This window comes from Alligator mississippiensis, chromosome 11 (assembly GCF_030867095.1).
Source record: "Alligator mississippiensis isolate rAllMis1 chromosome 11, rAllMis1, whole genome shotgun sequence".
Lineage (NCBI taxonomy): Eukaryota > Metazoa > Chordata > Crocodylia > Alligatoridae > Alligator > Alligator mississippiensis.
The window spans coordinates 50,997,882-51,015,300 of record NC_081834.1 but is presented as its reverse complement, the minus strand read 5'-3'; the positions used below and the strand labels follow the sequence as shown (position 1 = coordinate 51,015,300).

Sequence of the window (17,419 nt, the reverse complement as noted above, 5' to 3'; positions counted from 1 at the left end):
CGACCTCCTTCAGGAGACAATCATGAGGAGGGAGCCGTGGCAACAGATGCAGGCCTGGGACAAGGGGCTGCCCCCAATCAGGTCTGTGTGGTCCTGGGCAGGACTGGAACAACCCGTCACAAGGGTCCAGGGAGGGGCTCGGCGGGGCTGGCTCTGACAGCAGGGAGCCTGAGTCTCTCCCTACCAGGCATCCTCCTTCCCTCGCCCTCTGGCCCCTCACACCTTCTCCTCATCCTGGGCACCTCTCTTCTGCAAACTCACTCAGGTCCTCCCTTTCCAATGCATCCCTCTCTGAGTGCCTCCCTTTCAGGGACTTCCATCCCCCACAGGTCTGCACGGCCCCCACTGCAGCCCCTGAAGGACTTGGGGAGCTGGGCTGTTTGCAGAAATCCATTTGCCTCCTGACACCCCCGGGGGTTTCTCCTGCTCCAGGCTGACCGCTCCGTACCAACCTGGGAACAAGACGCCACGAAGACAACTATCGGAAAAGTTCCCAGAGCTGGAGGCACGGGGCAGCCCCTGCAGATGGCGCCGGGACTGAGAAGAGGGAATAGATGCTTAGATTAAGTTAATCAATTAAAATGATTTTTAAAAAGTGAATGATTTTATGTGGATACAGATGATTGTGTCCCTGCTGGAAAATAAATAAATAAATAAATAAATAAATCAAGAAGCTGTCCAAGTGTGGAAATACCCCATTTCCACCTGTTTACGATGAAAAGTGATGTTATTTATGCCTGACTTTTCAAACCCATTTTGCATCTGGAAATAGAAAAGTCTTCTTCTGGGTCTGGTCTCTCGAGACATCCCTGAATATGTGCCCCCGCAGCCCAGCATGAACTGCAGGCTTGGCTGACACCCAAAGACATTGCTGGAAGAATTTCCACAGACCCGGGTGGGCTCTGGGTCACGTCATGTTCCAACCCCGGGATCCTTCACCATGCCCATAACCAGGGGAGTGACCAACCAGGTGACCTCCCTCTTCAGTATTTCTCCCCGGTGCCCCATGCACCTGGCACAAAGTCCCTGATAAGACCCAGCTGCCTACTACGGCGGCGGCAGTAGCCGAGGAGACAGCAGAGGGGGCAGCAACAGCTGATTCCCCCTAAGGGAAGTGGGGCAGAGGGTCGAGCGTAGCTGAGGTGGATCCGAAGGGACAGCCCTTCTGAGCCCTCTTAGTTCGCCCGACAGGGAGCCGCGCTCCCAAGCCGCGTGCGGGCAGTGCGCAAACAGGCGCGCTCTGTAAGGGTGAGCCGGCGTTTTTGCCAGTGTTCGCGTAAGGCAGGCACGAGGTAGCAGCCCAGAGGAGCACCTCCAGCAAGCGAGAGCAGTAGACGCAGCTCTGCAGACATGGTGCAGACGCGGAGCGCCGCTGTCAGGGGCCTCGCCCTGGCGCTGCCGCCTGCCATGGGCTTTTCTGAGGCCTCCACCCAGATGGAGCTCATGGCAGGGTCGGCGGTCCCTTGCCCCCCTGTCTGTGGGGAGGGCTCAGTGGGGTCCTGGGGGGGGCCTGGTGGTCCCCCTGCCTGTCCCTCCTGTGCCCAGCTCGGGGCCCTGGAGGAGCAGGTGAGGGAGCTCCAGGCTGAGATGAGCAGGCTGAGGGGGATCAGGGATGCAGAGGACGAAATGGATGCCTATCTCTGTTCTCTACAAGCCGGTTGCCCGCTCTACAGCCCCCGCAGGAGACGCATCCAACGCAGGAGTGGCAGAAGGTGTCCTGATCCAGAGCTGCGTGGCCTAGAGAGGTGGAAGCTCCCCAGGTACACCTGGCGAACAGGTTTGAGGCCCTGGCGGCTGTGACGGAGGAAGACAGAGGAAATGCCTCCGGCGAGGATGATGCCACTCCCCACGCAACAAGGAATAGGCAGGGATCGAACACCGGCAGAAAAAAACTCCGGGTCCTCGGCATCGGATACTCCATCCTATGAGGGCTGGAAGGTCGATCTGCTGGCCTGACCCCATGATGCGGGAGGTCTGCTTCCAAAATAAGTCTCCTTTGCTGGAACTAGAGACCATTACTCCTCATTCTCCTACCCAGAGACATGGTGTGGACCTAAAAAGGAAATCTCTTCTACTTGTACATCTCTGGATGTAGTCTTTCTGGACTTCAGCAAGGCTTTTGACACTGTTGACTATGCCATCCTCATTAAAAGACTAGGCGATTGTGGCATCGATGCCTACACGGTCAGATGGATTGCGAATTGGCTGAAGGGTCCTACTCACAGGGTGGTGGTGGACGGGTCACATTCGACCTGGGGGGAAGTGGGCAGCGGATTCCCCCAGGGCTCGGTCCTTGGGCCCGCACTGTTCAATTTATTTATCAGCGATTTGGATGACGGGGTGCAAAGCAACCTGTTCAAATTTGCTGATGATACCAAAATATGGGGAGAGGTGGGCACATTAGCAGGGAGAGAAAGACTGCAGAAAGACCTGGATAGGTTGCAGGGGTGGGCTAACAAAAACAGGATGCATTTCAATACTGACAAGTGCAGGGTGCTGCACTTGGGCAGTAGTAACCACCAGCACACTTATAAGATGGGAAACTCTTTCTTGAGAGCACGGAGGCAGAAAGGGATCTTGGAATCATTACTGACTCCAAGATGAACATGGGCCGACAATGCGAGGTCACAGTCGGCAGGGCTCACTGGACCTTATCGTGCATTCACAGGTGCATCTCTAGTAGGGCCAAGGAGATGATCTTCCCCTCTATGCGACATTGGTCAGGTCGCAGCTGGAGTGCTGTGTCCAGTTCTGGGCACCCCACTTCAAGCTGGATGTGGGCAACATAGAGAGGGTCCAGAGGAGGGCCACCCACATGATCCGGGGACTGCAGGGCAGACCTGATAACGAGAGGTTATGGGACCTGAACCTTTTCAGCCTTCACAAGAGAAGGCTGAGGGGGGACCTGGTGACCATCTATAAACTCACTAGGGGGGACCAGAAGGGTTTGGGGGAGACCTTGTTTCCCCTAGCGCCCCCCGGGATAACAAGGAATAATGGCCACAAGTTGTTGGAGAGTAGGCTTAGATTAGACATCCATAAGAAGTACTTTACAGTTAGGGCGGCTAGGATCTGGAACCAACTTCCAAGGGAAGTGGTGCTGGCTCCTACCCTAGGGGTTTTTAAGAAGTGGCTTGATGCCTACCTGGCTGGGGTGATTTGAGCCCAGTTTCCCTCCTGCCCAGGGCAGGGGGTTGGACCTGAAGATCTGCAAGATCCCTTCCGACCCGACTTCTATGTTTCTATGATTCAAATCGGGAGGTCCAGATGCTCTCCACCCCAGGGTGCTGAGGGAATTGGCAGGGGTTATTGCGGGGCCCCTGGAACGGCTTTACAAGCACTTGTGGTGCTCTGGCCAAGTGCCGGATGACTGGAAGAAAGCCAATGTGGTCCCCATCTTCAAAAAAAGGAGGAGGGAGGACCTGAGCCACTATAGGTCCATTAGTCTTACTTCAATCCTCGGGAAACTCTCCCACCACTGCTATGGGTCCAACCCTGCCCCCCACGCTTTTGGCTTGACCTGATTCTCCGCTCCCTTTGGGCCCGATCCTGCTCCCCCCTCCTTCGGGTCTGATGCCATCCCCCTTGGTTTGTGTCCAACCCTGCTCCACCCTGTTTCAGGCCTGACCACAGTCCCCCCCTCCACCCTACTTCAGGTCCGACCTCACCCCCACCATCACCCCTGCTTAGGGTCTGACCCCGCCCTGCCCTCTCTGTCCCAGCTCAGGTCAGACCCCTCCCCCCTGCCACTTTGAGTCCAACCCCACTCTCCACCAGCTGCAGTTTGGACCCCACTCCCTCTCTCCCCCCCAGTTTGCATCCAACCCCACCTCTCCCCCGCCCTTTGGGTCTGACCCCACTCCCCAGCTCTGCTTCAGGTCTGGCCTGGCCCTCCTTCCCCCCTGGTTCAGGTCCAACCCCGCTCCCTCGCTCCCCCTGGTTCAGAAGCCACCAAGGGTGACATCCCACGAGGTCAATGACCCCTGGATTGGGTAATCCCGAGAACTGGGGAGTCACCAGAGTCTGCCAGAGAGGGATAAAGGGCAGCGAAAATGACCCTCAATGGCACCCTCTTTGACCTGACCGGCACTGTGCCTGTCCAGCTAGAAAGATCAGCTGGCAACCCCCTTCTGAAGCAACATTGCGCTGAAAGAAGCCTCGACTAGCCACCAACGGTGGACTCCAGCACTTGGGGATAGGTATATCTTGACACCGGTGCTTAGTATTCATAGCTAGCTACTGTGAGTATGTGTGTGTGCATGAATGTGTGTATGTTTGAGGAGATCAGCCCCACGGTTTATGATCTGACTTTTGCATCCATCTAATAAAACTAGAATTTTATGACGATCCTGTGAGTTGGTCCTTTGTAGCCAACATTGTGCCTGCAGCAGGGCCTACCAGGCCTGCAGTTTTCACCCCGCTCTGCCCCAAGATAGATACAGGCAGTTGCACAAGCACCCATGCCACAAGCTTTGCCTGTCAGCAGCCAGAGGTGCAAGCCCCAGAACCCAGAACCCCCTGCACCAGTCTCCTTGACAGCTTGCAGGCTTCATGGCCTCAGCAGGGGCTAGCAGGCCTGCAGTTTTCACCCTGCTACGCCTTAACACATACAGCGTCACGCATGTCACGAGTTTTGCTCATCTACGGCTTGAGGTACAGTTTCCCCCAAGCCCCTGCACCTATCTCCTTGAAACTTGGCAGGCTATGTGGCCTCAGCAGGGGCTACGCCTGCAGTTTTGACCTTGCTGTGGCTTAACACACACACACACGACATGAGTTTTACTTTCAAGAATTTGGGGTGCAGTTTCTCTGAACCCCCTGCACCTATGTCCTTGAAACTTAGCAGACTTCATGCCCTCAGAACGAGCTACAATTCCTGCAAGTTGCATCAAAATCAGGCCAGAAATGACAAAGTTATAGGCTGTTTCAGCCTTCCCCATTATACCCTATGGGCAAAATGCCGAAACAGTTTCACCGTTTCCACCCTGTTTTGACAGAGCAGAGCAGAGCAGAGCAGAGCAGAGCAGAGCAGAGCAGAACAGAACAGTTGTTTTGAATCGAAACAAAATTCGAAAAAGAATGCTGTTTCACCAAAACAGAATGCTGCCATTTCGCACAGCCCTACTGCTCAGTACAGGCACGCATCTACTCGTGAACGCCCATACTGTGTGGTAACTATAGCAATTTATGCTGCCTTAAGCATAATTTTGATACCTGCATCATGTCGGTATCATGCCTCAGCAGTAATGCATGTGTAGACATCTTACTGCATAGTAAGAGTGTGTGTGCGCACTGATTTGAGACTAACTTTAGCCCAAGTCAGTCCACATGCAGCATTACTGCACTTTAATGACTGCATGTGTAGACATGGGCCAAAAAACCTACAATAAATGCATTTGTAGACATGCCCTAGGAGTAGAAATTTTACAAGAGATTGATAACCAGTTGTCAGTCAGCACTGACACGGAAAGAAACAGCTGTGATTCAGCGGGCATTGTTACCACAACAGTACAGAACTTCCCTTCCACATGGAAGGTAAATTTACTGCTCCATGTCCATCAAAATTCAATGTTATTTTGTGTATGGATGAATGGAAATAAATATATCCCTCATCCAAAGTGACACTACTGAGCTTGACTAATGGATGGTCATGCATTTTGGTCCAAAAAATTTATTAAAGATTACATTCAGTTCTGTGTTTTTGTCTTTATACATAATTGTGTTAAGGCCCAGAAATCTAGAAAGAACAATGCTCCTTTTTACTATGGAAAAGCAAAATGCAAATTTGAAGGGTGTACTTCATTATTTATGAAGATCAAAGACAAGGAAATCATGATCAACGTGTGAAAATTGAAATTCAAGTGAAAGGAGAAATCAAACAAAGCTGGTGAATTGCACAGCACATGTTAGCAAGAAAGAAAAGAATTAAGGTAAAAACTAAAGGTAAACCAGCACTGTTTGGCAAAAAATAGCTAGTGAGAGTAACCTTGAGGGAAGAACTGAGCCTAATATATATCTTGATTGCCTCAATATCCAGAGAAAACAAGATGCAGAAAACTGCACATACCTACATTGCTGTATCGTTTTTCACACTGCATATGTACCTGGATGTCCAGCTGCGCCTACTTTTTGATCTTCAGAAAGCAAAGCTGTATAAGCTTGTATCTTGATGCCACAGGGTCTGTTGTTAGGAGTCTTCCATCATGTAAACACTGAATCTTGTATTATGCGTTATGTGCAAAGTGTCCATCCAATTCAACAAACATCCTACCAGTAGCAGAGGTGCTAACAGCTGACCAAAGTACTCCAACCATATCATACTGGCTGACTTTGATTTCTCGAGATACTCTGATAGTAACTGGTCATTGGTTTGGACCACAAAAAGTAGAATGTGACTTCAGCTTTAACACATGCAGCTATTCAGGTTTTCAACCATATGACTGCCATACATTACCTGAATACCTGTTGTGAAGTATATACTGAGAAACAGAAAGCTGTTTTTACAATTTTGCACGTGTCCGCCATATATACGATCAAAACAGTTTATGGACATGTATCTAAAGTTGCTGTTTCTATGGATGTCAAGCATTTTTTTGTATTCTTTTGTCCTACTGCAAAATGCAAAAATAATATCTGAGTGCAGAAAAGTAATCAAGAAGCTCAGCATAATTTGCAGTGTATCACACATCTTGACACACAATGCAGGGAAACAATAAAGAGGTAAAGAAAGGTATACAGACCCAGCAGATCTCTCAAACCATTCTATCCTTTGATCAGAAAACTGGGATTGATCAGAAACAGGAACCAATCTGCAAAAAATCTCCTTTTGTTCAATTGATTCCATCATGCAGTTTGGAAAAAAAAAAAATGATCAGGAGAATAAGACTTGTTCTCTGAACAGTTATTATTCTATTGAATTGCAAAAACTCCTGGTCAAGTATATGCCAACTTTCCCATTACGGAGTGGCATTTTCGTTACAAACAGTAAAATGTCCACAAACAGCAATGCAATTGTTGAGAATTGGTTCAGAATTGCCAAAAGCAGGTTCTGAATGACAAACTCCATCACAGAGCTTCTGAGTTTGCAGAAGTTATAAAAGACACAGTTCAAGGTAAGATGCATTCAATAACAATAGGCATCTTTATATTTCTGTCAGGTAAGGAGAACTCTAAGAGGAAAGTAATGAACAGTGTTGCTTACATGGAATAAACACCCCTAATCCACACCAAAGAAGCAAGCTAGGTGTTCTCAGGCTTCTCCAGAACAGGAAAAGAAACACAATGGTTGCCCTGTCCTCCTTGGCGTGGTGGCATCAAAATCAAGAACAGAAAAGTGAAATTCACCAACCCTTGGACCATTAACAACCTTTCATATATCATTCATTTGATATTTAAAAAATATGAAGCAATTAAAACTGAATTTGAACTTCTCCAAGGAAGAAGTGAAGTATTTCAATGTCTTCTCAGAGAGAATGAGGCGGTGAGCAGCAACAACTGGGATGAACGGAAATGGCAGTGGTTGGCAATTTAAAAAAATTTACAAGAAGGAGCATATGGAATTGTTATGGAAGTGAGGAAGATATGGTGACATCTTCACTCTCCGATCTCTATAGCACAGTGCAGTACACCGTATGCTCCTATTTAGTGGGCGTGTCTACGTGTGATGCATTCATGTGCATTAGCCTAATTTAATACGCATTAAAGGTGCACATGTGCATGCCCTTAATGCACATTAAAAATGGAGACATTGGGCTAATCACACCTACATTTGATACCTGCAAATGCAAGTATCAAATTTAGTAATGATTACTTAAAACATATTAACGCACATGTAGATATGACCTGGCACTAATCTTAGTGCCCAGCCACGTGCCACAGGGACGTGGTACTAACTTTAGTGCCAAATGCACTAACTTCAATGCCAAGTCTCTGCACGTGTAGACACCTCCCAAAAATCACTTAGCACGCACTAGCTTAATACATATTAAATGTAGTGGTGCTTAAATGCATGCATAGAGGCACTCAATTTCCAAAAAAGAATAGGACATTGAAACCAGCAGTTATATTTGCACGGTAGGTACGCATCTTCCTATTGAACTTGAGGATAATGTTTGACGGGTTGGTTGTACAACTCATTTAGGGGAAAATAGAAGAATTAAGATCTAAAGGAGAACATAATAATTAACACATGCTTTTCAGTTAATATTTATAGGTGTCTCTTTAGCAATTGGGATCATTAAACCTGTTTTATGAATCTACTAGCCAACTAGTTGCCTGTCAAGAATGATGGGGGGGCGGGGACAAAGCGCCACCACCCAACACCTCTTCCACCGCCGCCTCCCACAGGGGGGCGGGAACTTGCACACAACGGCTGCCACTGCCACCCACTATCCCGCACTGCCGCTGCTCCACAACCAGCCCCATGCAACCTGCCCCACCTCAGTCCTCATCTGGCCCCATGCGCCCCCTCCCCAACCTGCTGCTCCACGTCTGGGCCAGCACCCAGCGACAGATTAATTTGTCCTGGGGCCCTGGACAAACACAAAATCGGAAGCCCCCTCCCCCCACAGGACCTGGGCTGCTGGGGCAGGGCCTTTTCTCCTCCTGGTGCTGGTAGGGCAGGCTAGGGGGACCCTGCTGGGCTGGGCGTGGGAGGGCACATGTCTGCCTCTTCGCCCTGCTCCCCCATCCCAATATGGCCAAGCACACACACACACACAGGCACACACACGCAGGCATGCACACAGATGGGTGCACACTACTCTCACTCACTGTCTGCACATGGACACAGACACAAACACTCTCTCCCTGCCATGAACAGACACATGCATCCACACTCATGCACTCACACATGCATGCACTCACAGACACACACACACACGCACCTAGGCAGATGGGCACGCACTGTATTCACTCACTCTGTACATGGTCACACACAAACACACTCTCCGTGCCATGAATACAGATACACACACACAGATGGGTGCGCACTCTACTCACTCACTATCTGCACATGGATACACAGATGCAAACACACTCTCCCCTGCCATGAACACAGACACACGCATGTACACTCATGCATGTACACACAGACATGCGCACAGAAGCAGGTGCCTGTGTGTGCATCCGAGTCTGTATACATGCATCTGTGTGTGCACGTCAGGGCATCTATGCACTAGTACTGTTAATTAAACTTTCCACAGGGTAAAATGTTTTGCCCACCCATGTAATGCATCATCATCTACTAAAACAGAACTTCTTTTACATGTGTTAAACATGTCTTATAAATGGGACAATTATTTTTTAAACATTTCCCATTTGAAATCAGTTTTAATCAGAAACCTTAGATGCTCCTTTACAATCTTCCACACATTAAAGTAACTTTCTTTGGGTATACTACAGTACTAGTGGATTAGACATATCATACTTCAATAGGTCAAGCTCCATGCATCCACAAGGTTTTCTTGTGTTTCTTTATTGTAACCCTAAAACTAAATATACCTTTTTCTTCCATGGTTTCCCTATAACCCTCACCTGAGCAACAAGCTTATGCTAGTTTTTGTTACTCTCCACAGCATGTTTTCCTTCTGTACAAGTGCAAACAGAATCACAGTGTTAGTATTCTGAGGTGTAATACAAATCAGGTGAAGATGAGGCAGGACATGATTATAGCTGAAACCAAAAAATTAGTGTCTTCACTCTTTGCCTGGTGTACTGATCAGTTACAGCGTGTCTATAGCCTGTATATCTGATTTATGGAATAAATGTGATTTATCGGTTCCCCTTTTTCCCCTGCTGTTTTCTGAAGTGCCAAACAGTCAACAATGCTGTGCCTATCATTATGCAAAACCCTACATTCATTTTTGGAAATGAAATACTGTTACAGAAGAGTTCAGAAAAGATGACGTAGTAATGCCTTCCAGCCTTGAAACACAAATGCACAAAAAGATTTTACTGGTGCAGCTGTACTCTTAATTTAAACCCCTGCCTCACAGCACCAACTTAAGCAAGAATTATCAACAGGTACTTAATAAATATTACACTCTTCCTGCTCTCCAGTGCCTGGCAGAACAGCAACATACAGGTCCTACAGATTGGGTGTCAACTGGCAGGCTCACACTCAAAAACCAACCCTTGGGTCAAGCACAGACCTGCCCAGATTTCTTTAAGAGGCTCCCTTGGTGGTGGGGATGTGTTTTGGGATGTTTTCTAAAGGGTTTTGCCTCATGATCCCAGTCTAAAACCAGATCGTTATTGGAAGTTATGTAAATAGCACATGGGGCTGGGGAGTCAATTGGCAACCTGGCACGCGCAAACTTCACTGTAGGCCTAACTGCTCAGCGATCTCTGGGAGAGTCCCCCAGTGGCAGAGAGGCACTCTGTGGGGGGTCCTAGAAAGGATTTCCAGCTGTAATCCCAGGCCAAAAGCCAGTTCCTTGTTCAAGATCATTCACTTAGTACAGTGAGCCTGGGGGGGCTGTCAACTAGCTGCCTGGCACAGCCAAACTGCACTTTGGGCCTGGCAAAGTTGGTCAGGGATCTCCGGAAGAGTTTCCCGGTGCCACAGAGTCATAGTGTGGGGTGGCCCAAAAATGATTTCAATCTGTAATCCCAGCCCAACAGCCACTTCTTTATTCAAACCCATATACTTAGCACAGTGGCTGGGGGGGGGCCTTAACTGGCATGCCTTGGGCTGGGTAAGACTCTCATCAGGGATGTCTGGGAGAGTCCCTTGGTGGCACTGAGGCATTGCATGAGGTGGCCTAGAAAGGATTTACAGCAGTAATCCCAGTCCAAAACTCAGTTTCTTATTTGAGATATTATACTTCGTACAGTAGCTGGCAGTTGGCAGCCTGGCATAGCCAAACTGCAGTTTGAACTGGGCCAGACTGTGGTCAAGGATCTCCTGGAGAGGCTCCCAGTGGTACAGAGGCAAGGTGTGGAGTGTCCCAAAAAGGATTTACATCTGTATCCCCAGCCCAAAAGCCAGTTCCTTATTCAAACCCATATATTTAGTACAGTGGCTGGAGGGCTGTTGGTTAGCACCCTGGCACGGCCAAGCCATGCTTTAGGCCAGGCAAGGCTCTTGTCAGAGACGTCCAGGAGAGTCCTTTGGTGGCACAGAGGCATGGTGTGGGGTGGCCCAGAAAGGATTTCCAGCCATAATCCAAGCCCAAAAAACAATGCCTTATTCAAACCCATTTACTTAGTACAGTTGGCACGAATGACTGGTGCCTCCCGAGACCAGGAGGACACCGCACTCAAGGGTCTTTGGGACTGTCCCCTTATGGCAACAACAAGCAGTCTTGGGTCACCTAAGAAGTATTTTGCCCCATAATCCCATCCTAATCTGCTCTTCATAGAGGGCTCTGGACTTGATGCAGGATATTATTTTACATATTAATTAGTATATACACATAGCTGATGACTCTCTCTCTTTAGAATGTGTAATTCATGGATGACAAACTAGTATTGGGTATAGATTAGCTTTGACTAAAAGCATACGTTCACGATACATTTTCAATATTTTGATCTGTTAGTTAATTCAGAACCAAAAAAATTTATTAAAAAAACCCTAAGTATTAGGCTGTGATCCGATTACTCAAGGAATAAAGTATGCATAAAAGATGCATAATTTAGAAAGTCTTCAGATTCTAAAGACTTTGCACCTCTCCCCTTTCTCAATCAGCTAACCACCCGGCTGACAGAGAATAAAGGCTATTCTATAAGAAAGGCAAGGGGTTTTATGCAATACCTTTTACTGGACTGATTGTATAGTTGGAAGAGACGCTGGATAAGGTTTTGGGCACTGAGCACTTTTCTTCAGGTCTGAGAAAGAAGCGGGACACCATCTTAGCTAAACAACAGGAAAAATGGTTTGTGTTTAAGTCCCTAGCACAGAACAGGGATCTCTCTCTCTCTCTCTTACTTAATCCTCTTCCATCCATTCTTACAAGAGGTTTAGGAGTGGAGAGAAATATGCCAAAAATTAAAAATAGACATGTATTTTGATTTCATATGTGATAATCCTAAGAATTCTTTCGTAAGAAAATCCAAAAAAAAGGTCAAGTGAATTAAAATCCAGCTTCTTTAAAATAAGTTATGAAAAATAATTCCTTTTTATTTTACCCAAGTCTGAGATTTTATAATACCTCCTAGTACTGCTAGTTACCCTCCCACAGCTCCCTGGCCACTTCTTTCCCAGCACACCCCGGTGATTTCACAAGGTGCAGTTTTCTTTTTCTACTGTTTTTACAAAAAGTTTTTCCTTCTGATACTTACAAAAGAAAACGGCACAACTCTGCCTGCAGCAACTGGATGTGGAGCAGGAAGCCATCGTTACCAGCCGTCTCCCTTTGATGTGGTTGAGGGTACGATCAAATCCAGTGGTTTAAAACACAGCAAAGCACCAAAAGAAACCAACCGATAATGGGACATTTCTATGGAAATGATCAGCAGTGTATTTTGAATCCAATTCATTTGAAGTTCACCCACCTGGTAGCAACATCTGAGAGAGCTTTCAACCCTCAGCGCCCATCGGCCCCTTCAAACGGCGTCTGCTGTTTTTGTCAAGGTCACTGATTGTTTAAACAAATCTCTAGCTCAGTTGAGTGTGGCTGCAAAGCAGCCGATCGCAGCCTTTCCGGCTCCGTTGCAAAGGGCTACTCTTTCGTTTCCCCCTCAGGCTGATGGGCGTCCCTTCGTCTCGCAGCGTGTGTCAGGCTGGAAAACGAAAGCAGCGGGGACAGCAAACCTGGAGCAGTTTCGACTCTCAGCGCACGAGCTGCTGCAAGAAACAGCCGCCTTCCTTTCTGGTCTCCAAGTAGCGAGTCCCCAGGACACCAGACGCCGTGCTCGTGCCTTGTAACGAGCAGAACAAAAGCTGGCAAGGAGTCCGGGCGTCCTGGGCTTACTGCGGGGGGCGGGGGAGCGCGTAGCGGTGCTGCCGGCAGTGCGGAGGCTGGGTGCAGCACACCGGGGCGCACGCAGCGCAGCTGGAGCGAAGCGGCGGGGCAGCAGGCACCTGGAAACCGCTTGCCATGGAAACGCCGGGCTTTGGGGTTTTACAGGACATCTTTACAGTCGCCGCAAACCTCCGCCCCGCCGCAAACCTACTGGGAATAAAACACTGGCTCCAGCTCGGAGCCGGCAGGGACGGGGGCTGGGAGAGGGCCCACGGCTAAGCGGGGGGGGGGCACCCCTTCTCTCTGCAGATGATTAGCTAAGAGGGCTGTCCCTCCACGCTCTCAGCCAATCAGCAACGACAGGCGCGACATCGTCACTCCCCTGTTCGTTTTCCTACAGGAAAAGTGGATAGAAGTGCCCTTACATTGCAGATAAATCATTTATTAGAAATAATAATAATCATTGATTAGAAATCATCTCCTTCACCTACTCTACTCCAAAAGAGACCAGCTCAGGAAGGAAATCACCACATAATACAACAACTTAAAAGACAGAAATCCAATCCTGTTCCCTAACAATATACAGCGGATACAAAGAGACTGCGAAAAACTTCCTACAGCATTCACCCTACATAGAAAGAAGAAATGGAACAAAGTACTCCACGAACAAGCTCCCCAGCCACAAAACAACCATCGGAGGAACAACACCAACACCGTCCAACCTCAGACTGGGTGAAACTGCAAGCAGCAACCAACCCACAAATATTACCAATGTCTCCACACGCACGCTGAGCAACACTGAAAAATCTGTCCTTTCTAAAGGCCTAAATTTCTCTCCAGAAAAATACCCCAACAAAACCCTTCAATGTGGAGAACTAGAAGTATTCTTCCAACGCCTCCGCCTGAAGGAATATTTCCACGACCAAACTGAGCCCGCTCCCAACAACAACTCATCCTCTGACAACATTCAGGAAAAGATCAACGTCAAAAAGCCCCCCAAACATCAGATTGGACACCTCGCAGTGGACGAAACCCTAACCTTGACCGCTACATTGACTGCTTCAGGGAAAGAATGAACAATGAAATAACCAGCAACACGCGCCACCACAACCACCTCTCTACCAGAGAAAAAGGCCATACAATCTCTCCCGGGCACTGAGCTCAGGGACAGGCGGGTGCGGTGAGGGGCCGTGAGAGCCTCACAGTGATCCTGCCAGCGCCGCACAGCCCTGATCCCATCCTCGGGGCTAATGTAGATCCATCCCTTCCTCTGCACAGACTGCCTGGCGACCCCCACGGCCCAGGATCCCCCCTCCCCTCCCCGACCTCCACCTCCCACCAGTGTCTCCCCAAGGTGAATCCTTCGCAGCCCAGCACACAGCGCTCAGCGTCGCATCTCTCAGGATTGTTGGGCAGATCCTGCCATGTCTCTGCCCGTGTCACACTTCTCCGATCCTCAGACAGGACGAGCTGGGGATGCAGCAGTGGAGCAGAGATGATGGAGAGGAGCAGGGCTGGTACATCAGAGGATTCAGAGGATCCTCCCCTGTGCATCAAGGAGAAGGGAAGGAGGAGAATTAGGGAAGAGGTTACTACAGGCACAATGGAAGAGGTCCGAGAAAGGAGAAGAGAGAGCTGTATTAAGTGGGAAGGGGAGAGAGACCTGAATGAGGACCAGGGAGGAGAGAGGACAGAAAAAGGAAGTGGATAGTGGAAGAGAGAAGATGAGAGAAAATTGAACATGTGCATGAGGGAAAACAGCAGCTCACTTGGCCAAGCTGTCCATCCAGCCGCTCCCACTAAACCTCAGTCTGTTCCAATTGCTCCATCTCTTCACTTCTCTCTACTAGGCCATTTTATCTGGGTCCTCCTGCTCTCACTGTACCTTGCATCAGCCAGCACCAGATATTTCCAGTCCTTTCTCAGTCTTGTCCCACCTTTCTGGTCATTTCTCCCAATCCTGATGTCTCTCCCTCTTCGCAGTCTCATAACTTTTCCACTGTAGTCTGCCTGCAGTTTCTTATCACCCTGTGAATTTCATTTTTCTCTCTTCCAGCCACAGGTTATAATTAGAAAAATCTTTAACTTTTTTGCTGTCTTTTTTATTTAATCCTAATTTGTCTCCATTTACAACCCCTGAATAGGGGGGCACCTAAGGACCCGAAGGACTTGAGCACAGGCACAATGTCCTGTCTGGTCTCTTGTGTATGAGCCATACTTCTCATGTTTGTGACTCGATTCAGAGGCAGTGAGGGAGATATGAACACCAGCCAGCAGAGGTTGCTGCTGGACTAAGAATGAGAGGGTCTTTGCCTGTGGTAGCTATGGGGATCCTGAGCTGCCAGTGCAGCCAGACCGTGGTGTGCAGAGGGCTCAGAAAGCTCAGCGGGATGCAGTGGCCTTGCAGGCTGAGGTGGGGCAGGAAGAGGAGCTGGAGCCCCATGGCTGAGGCTGAGGTGAAATCTTGTGCCATCTCACAATGGGCTGTAAAAAGCAGGGGGTGGCTGAGCTTTGCCCTACCAGGCACAAATGCACTGTTGCTCCGGGAAGTCTTTCAGCTCCCAGTGGAGTGAAGGAGAATGTTATATTGCCAAAACTACAACTTTGGCTGCACAAGTTTTTGAGTTTTTCCATCTTAGCAAAAAGTCAAGCCTGCCCCAAACTGTTAGTCAATACAACAGTCTGACTGCATAAGAAAAATGGCCAGGTAACCTCAGAAAGAGAGAGTTTTAGTCATTGATTCTTTATGCACTTCCATTACCTGGACAGATGACATCTCTTTGCCACCCTGCAACCGAGGAAAAATACTAGGGATGAGTATATTCATCAATAAAAGGTCTCTTGTTGAAGTGAAGCTGGCCAAGCATCCGGGCAAAGACAAAATGACATGGGTCAGAAATGGGGGACAATATTGGAGAGTGTGTAAAGATACTGTTCCATCATACCACTGATGCAATATGCCCCCATTCATGAAAGAGGTGGGAGAACTTAAAGACCTACTAAGCGATCCTCTTGCTAAGATGAGGAATAGATGTTGCCAAATGATGAAGGTCAGCTGTGCCATGATACATCATTGGGTGAAACATCCTTTGCTTCATTGGGCAAAAATCATGCCATCCTTTGTCCCACCTGATAACGGTGCAGAACAGGATGAATGTGTTCTCATGGGCTTTGAGAGCACCTGCCCAGCTTTCCCCATTTACCCAGATGCATCATCAGATATGCCAGGGGCATGCCTGGGTAAGTGTGGAAAATCTGAGTTTCCCCACTTACCCAGATCTGCCCCAGGATCTCTAAGGGCCCTGTCTGGATAAATGGGAAAAGTTAGGCTTAAAAATTGCTGCAAAACCATCCCCCACCCCCCCACCCCTAAAAAAAATGCTGCAAAACTATTTCTCCGCAACTAACTATAGGCCAGTTAGTCTTACCTAGATCCTGGGTAAGCTTTTTGAGAGAATTATCCTGGCGCATGTCCACAAGGGGCCAGCAGGGGAGGTTATGCTTAGGGGCAACCAACACAGTTTCATTAGAGGCAGGTCGTGTCAGACCAACCTGGTGGCTTTCTATGACCAGGTCACACAATCCTTAGACACAGGGGTAGCAGTGGATGTAGTCTTTCTGGACTTCAGAAAGGCCTTCGACACTGTCTCTCATCTCATTCTCATTAAAAAACTAGGGGACTGTGGCATTGACACCTACACAGTCAAATGGGTTGCTAACTGGCTGGAGGGCTGCACCCAGAGAGTGGTGGTGGATGGGTCATTTTCAACCTGGAGGGATGTGGGCAGTGGGGTCCCCCAGGGTTCGGTCCTCAGACCCACACTGTCCAACATCTTCATCAGTGACTTGGATGAGGGGGTAAAAAGCACCCTGTTCAAACTTGCTGATGACACTAAGATGTGTGGGGATGTGGGCATGCTAGAAGGGAAGAATAGGCTGCAATTGGACCTAGACAGGTTACAGGGGTGGGCGGATGAGAACAGGATGGGTTTCAAGACTGACAAGTGCAAGGTGCTGCACCTGGGGAGGAAGAACCAGCAGCATACCTACAGGCTGGGGAACTCCCTTCTCGTCAGTGCAGAGGCAGAAAAGGATCGTGGACTCATTACTGATGCCAAAATGGAGATAGGCCAACAGTGTGGGGACGCGGTCAGGAAGGCCAACCACACCTTGTCATGCATCCACAGATGCATCTCAAGTAGGTCCAAGGAGGTGATCCTCTCCCTCTATGTGGCACTGGTCAGGCCCCAGTTGTAGTCCTGCGTCCAGTTCTGGGCACCGCACTTCAGGAGAGATGTGGACAACATGGAGAGGGTCCAGAGGAGGGCCACTCGCATGATCAGGGGTCAGCAGGGCAGGCCCTACGAGGAGAGGCTAAGGGACCTGAACCTGTTCAGCCTCCACAAGAGAAGTCTGAGGGGAGATCTGGTGGCCTGTTACAAACTACTCAGGGGGGACTAGCAGGCATTGAGGGAGTGTCTGTTCCCCCGAGCACTACCAGGAGTGACTAGAAA

The 17,419-nt window shown here is 48.8% G+C and overlaps 1 protein-coding gene across 4 annotated transcripts in view; it reads right to left on the bottom strand.

The window, feature by feature from the left end:
• LOC102576097 (butyrophilin subfamily 1 member A1-like) overlaps positions 1-13,184 on the bottom strand; it is a 75,157-nt gene extending 61,973 nt beyond the window's left edge. Inside the window, exon 1 of one of the 4 annotated variants that reach the window (XM_059715061.1) lies at positions 12,496-13,184. Coding sequence is in view for 2 of the 4 variants with exons in the window: in XM_059715064.1 (XP_059571047.1) it covers positions 12,283-12,337 (55 nt within the window). In the remaining 2 variants the exon portion in view is untranslated. Of the gene's footprint in view, positions 1-12,282 lie in introns of all 4 variants that reach the window. The other 3 variants (XM_059715064.1, XM_059715065.1, XM_059715063.1) reach the window with 3 other exon arrangements.
• Between the last annotated feature and the right edge of the window lie 4,235 nt (positions 13,185-17,419).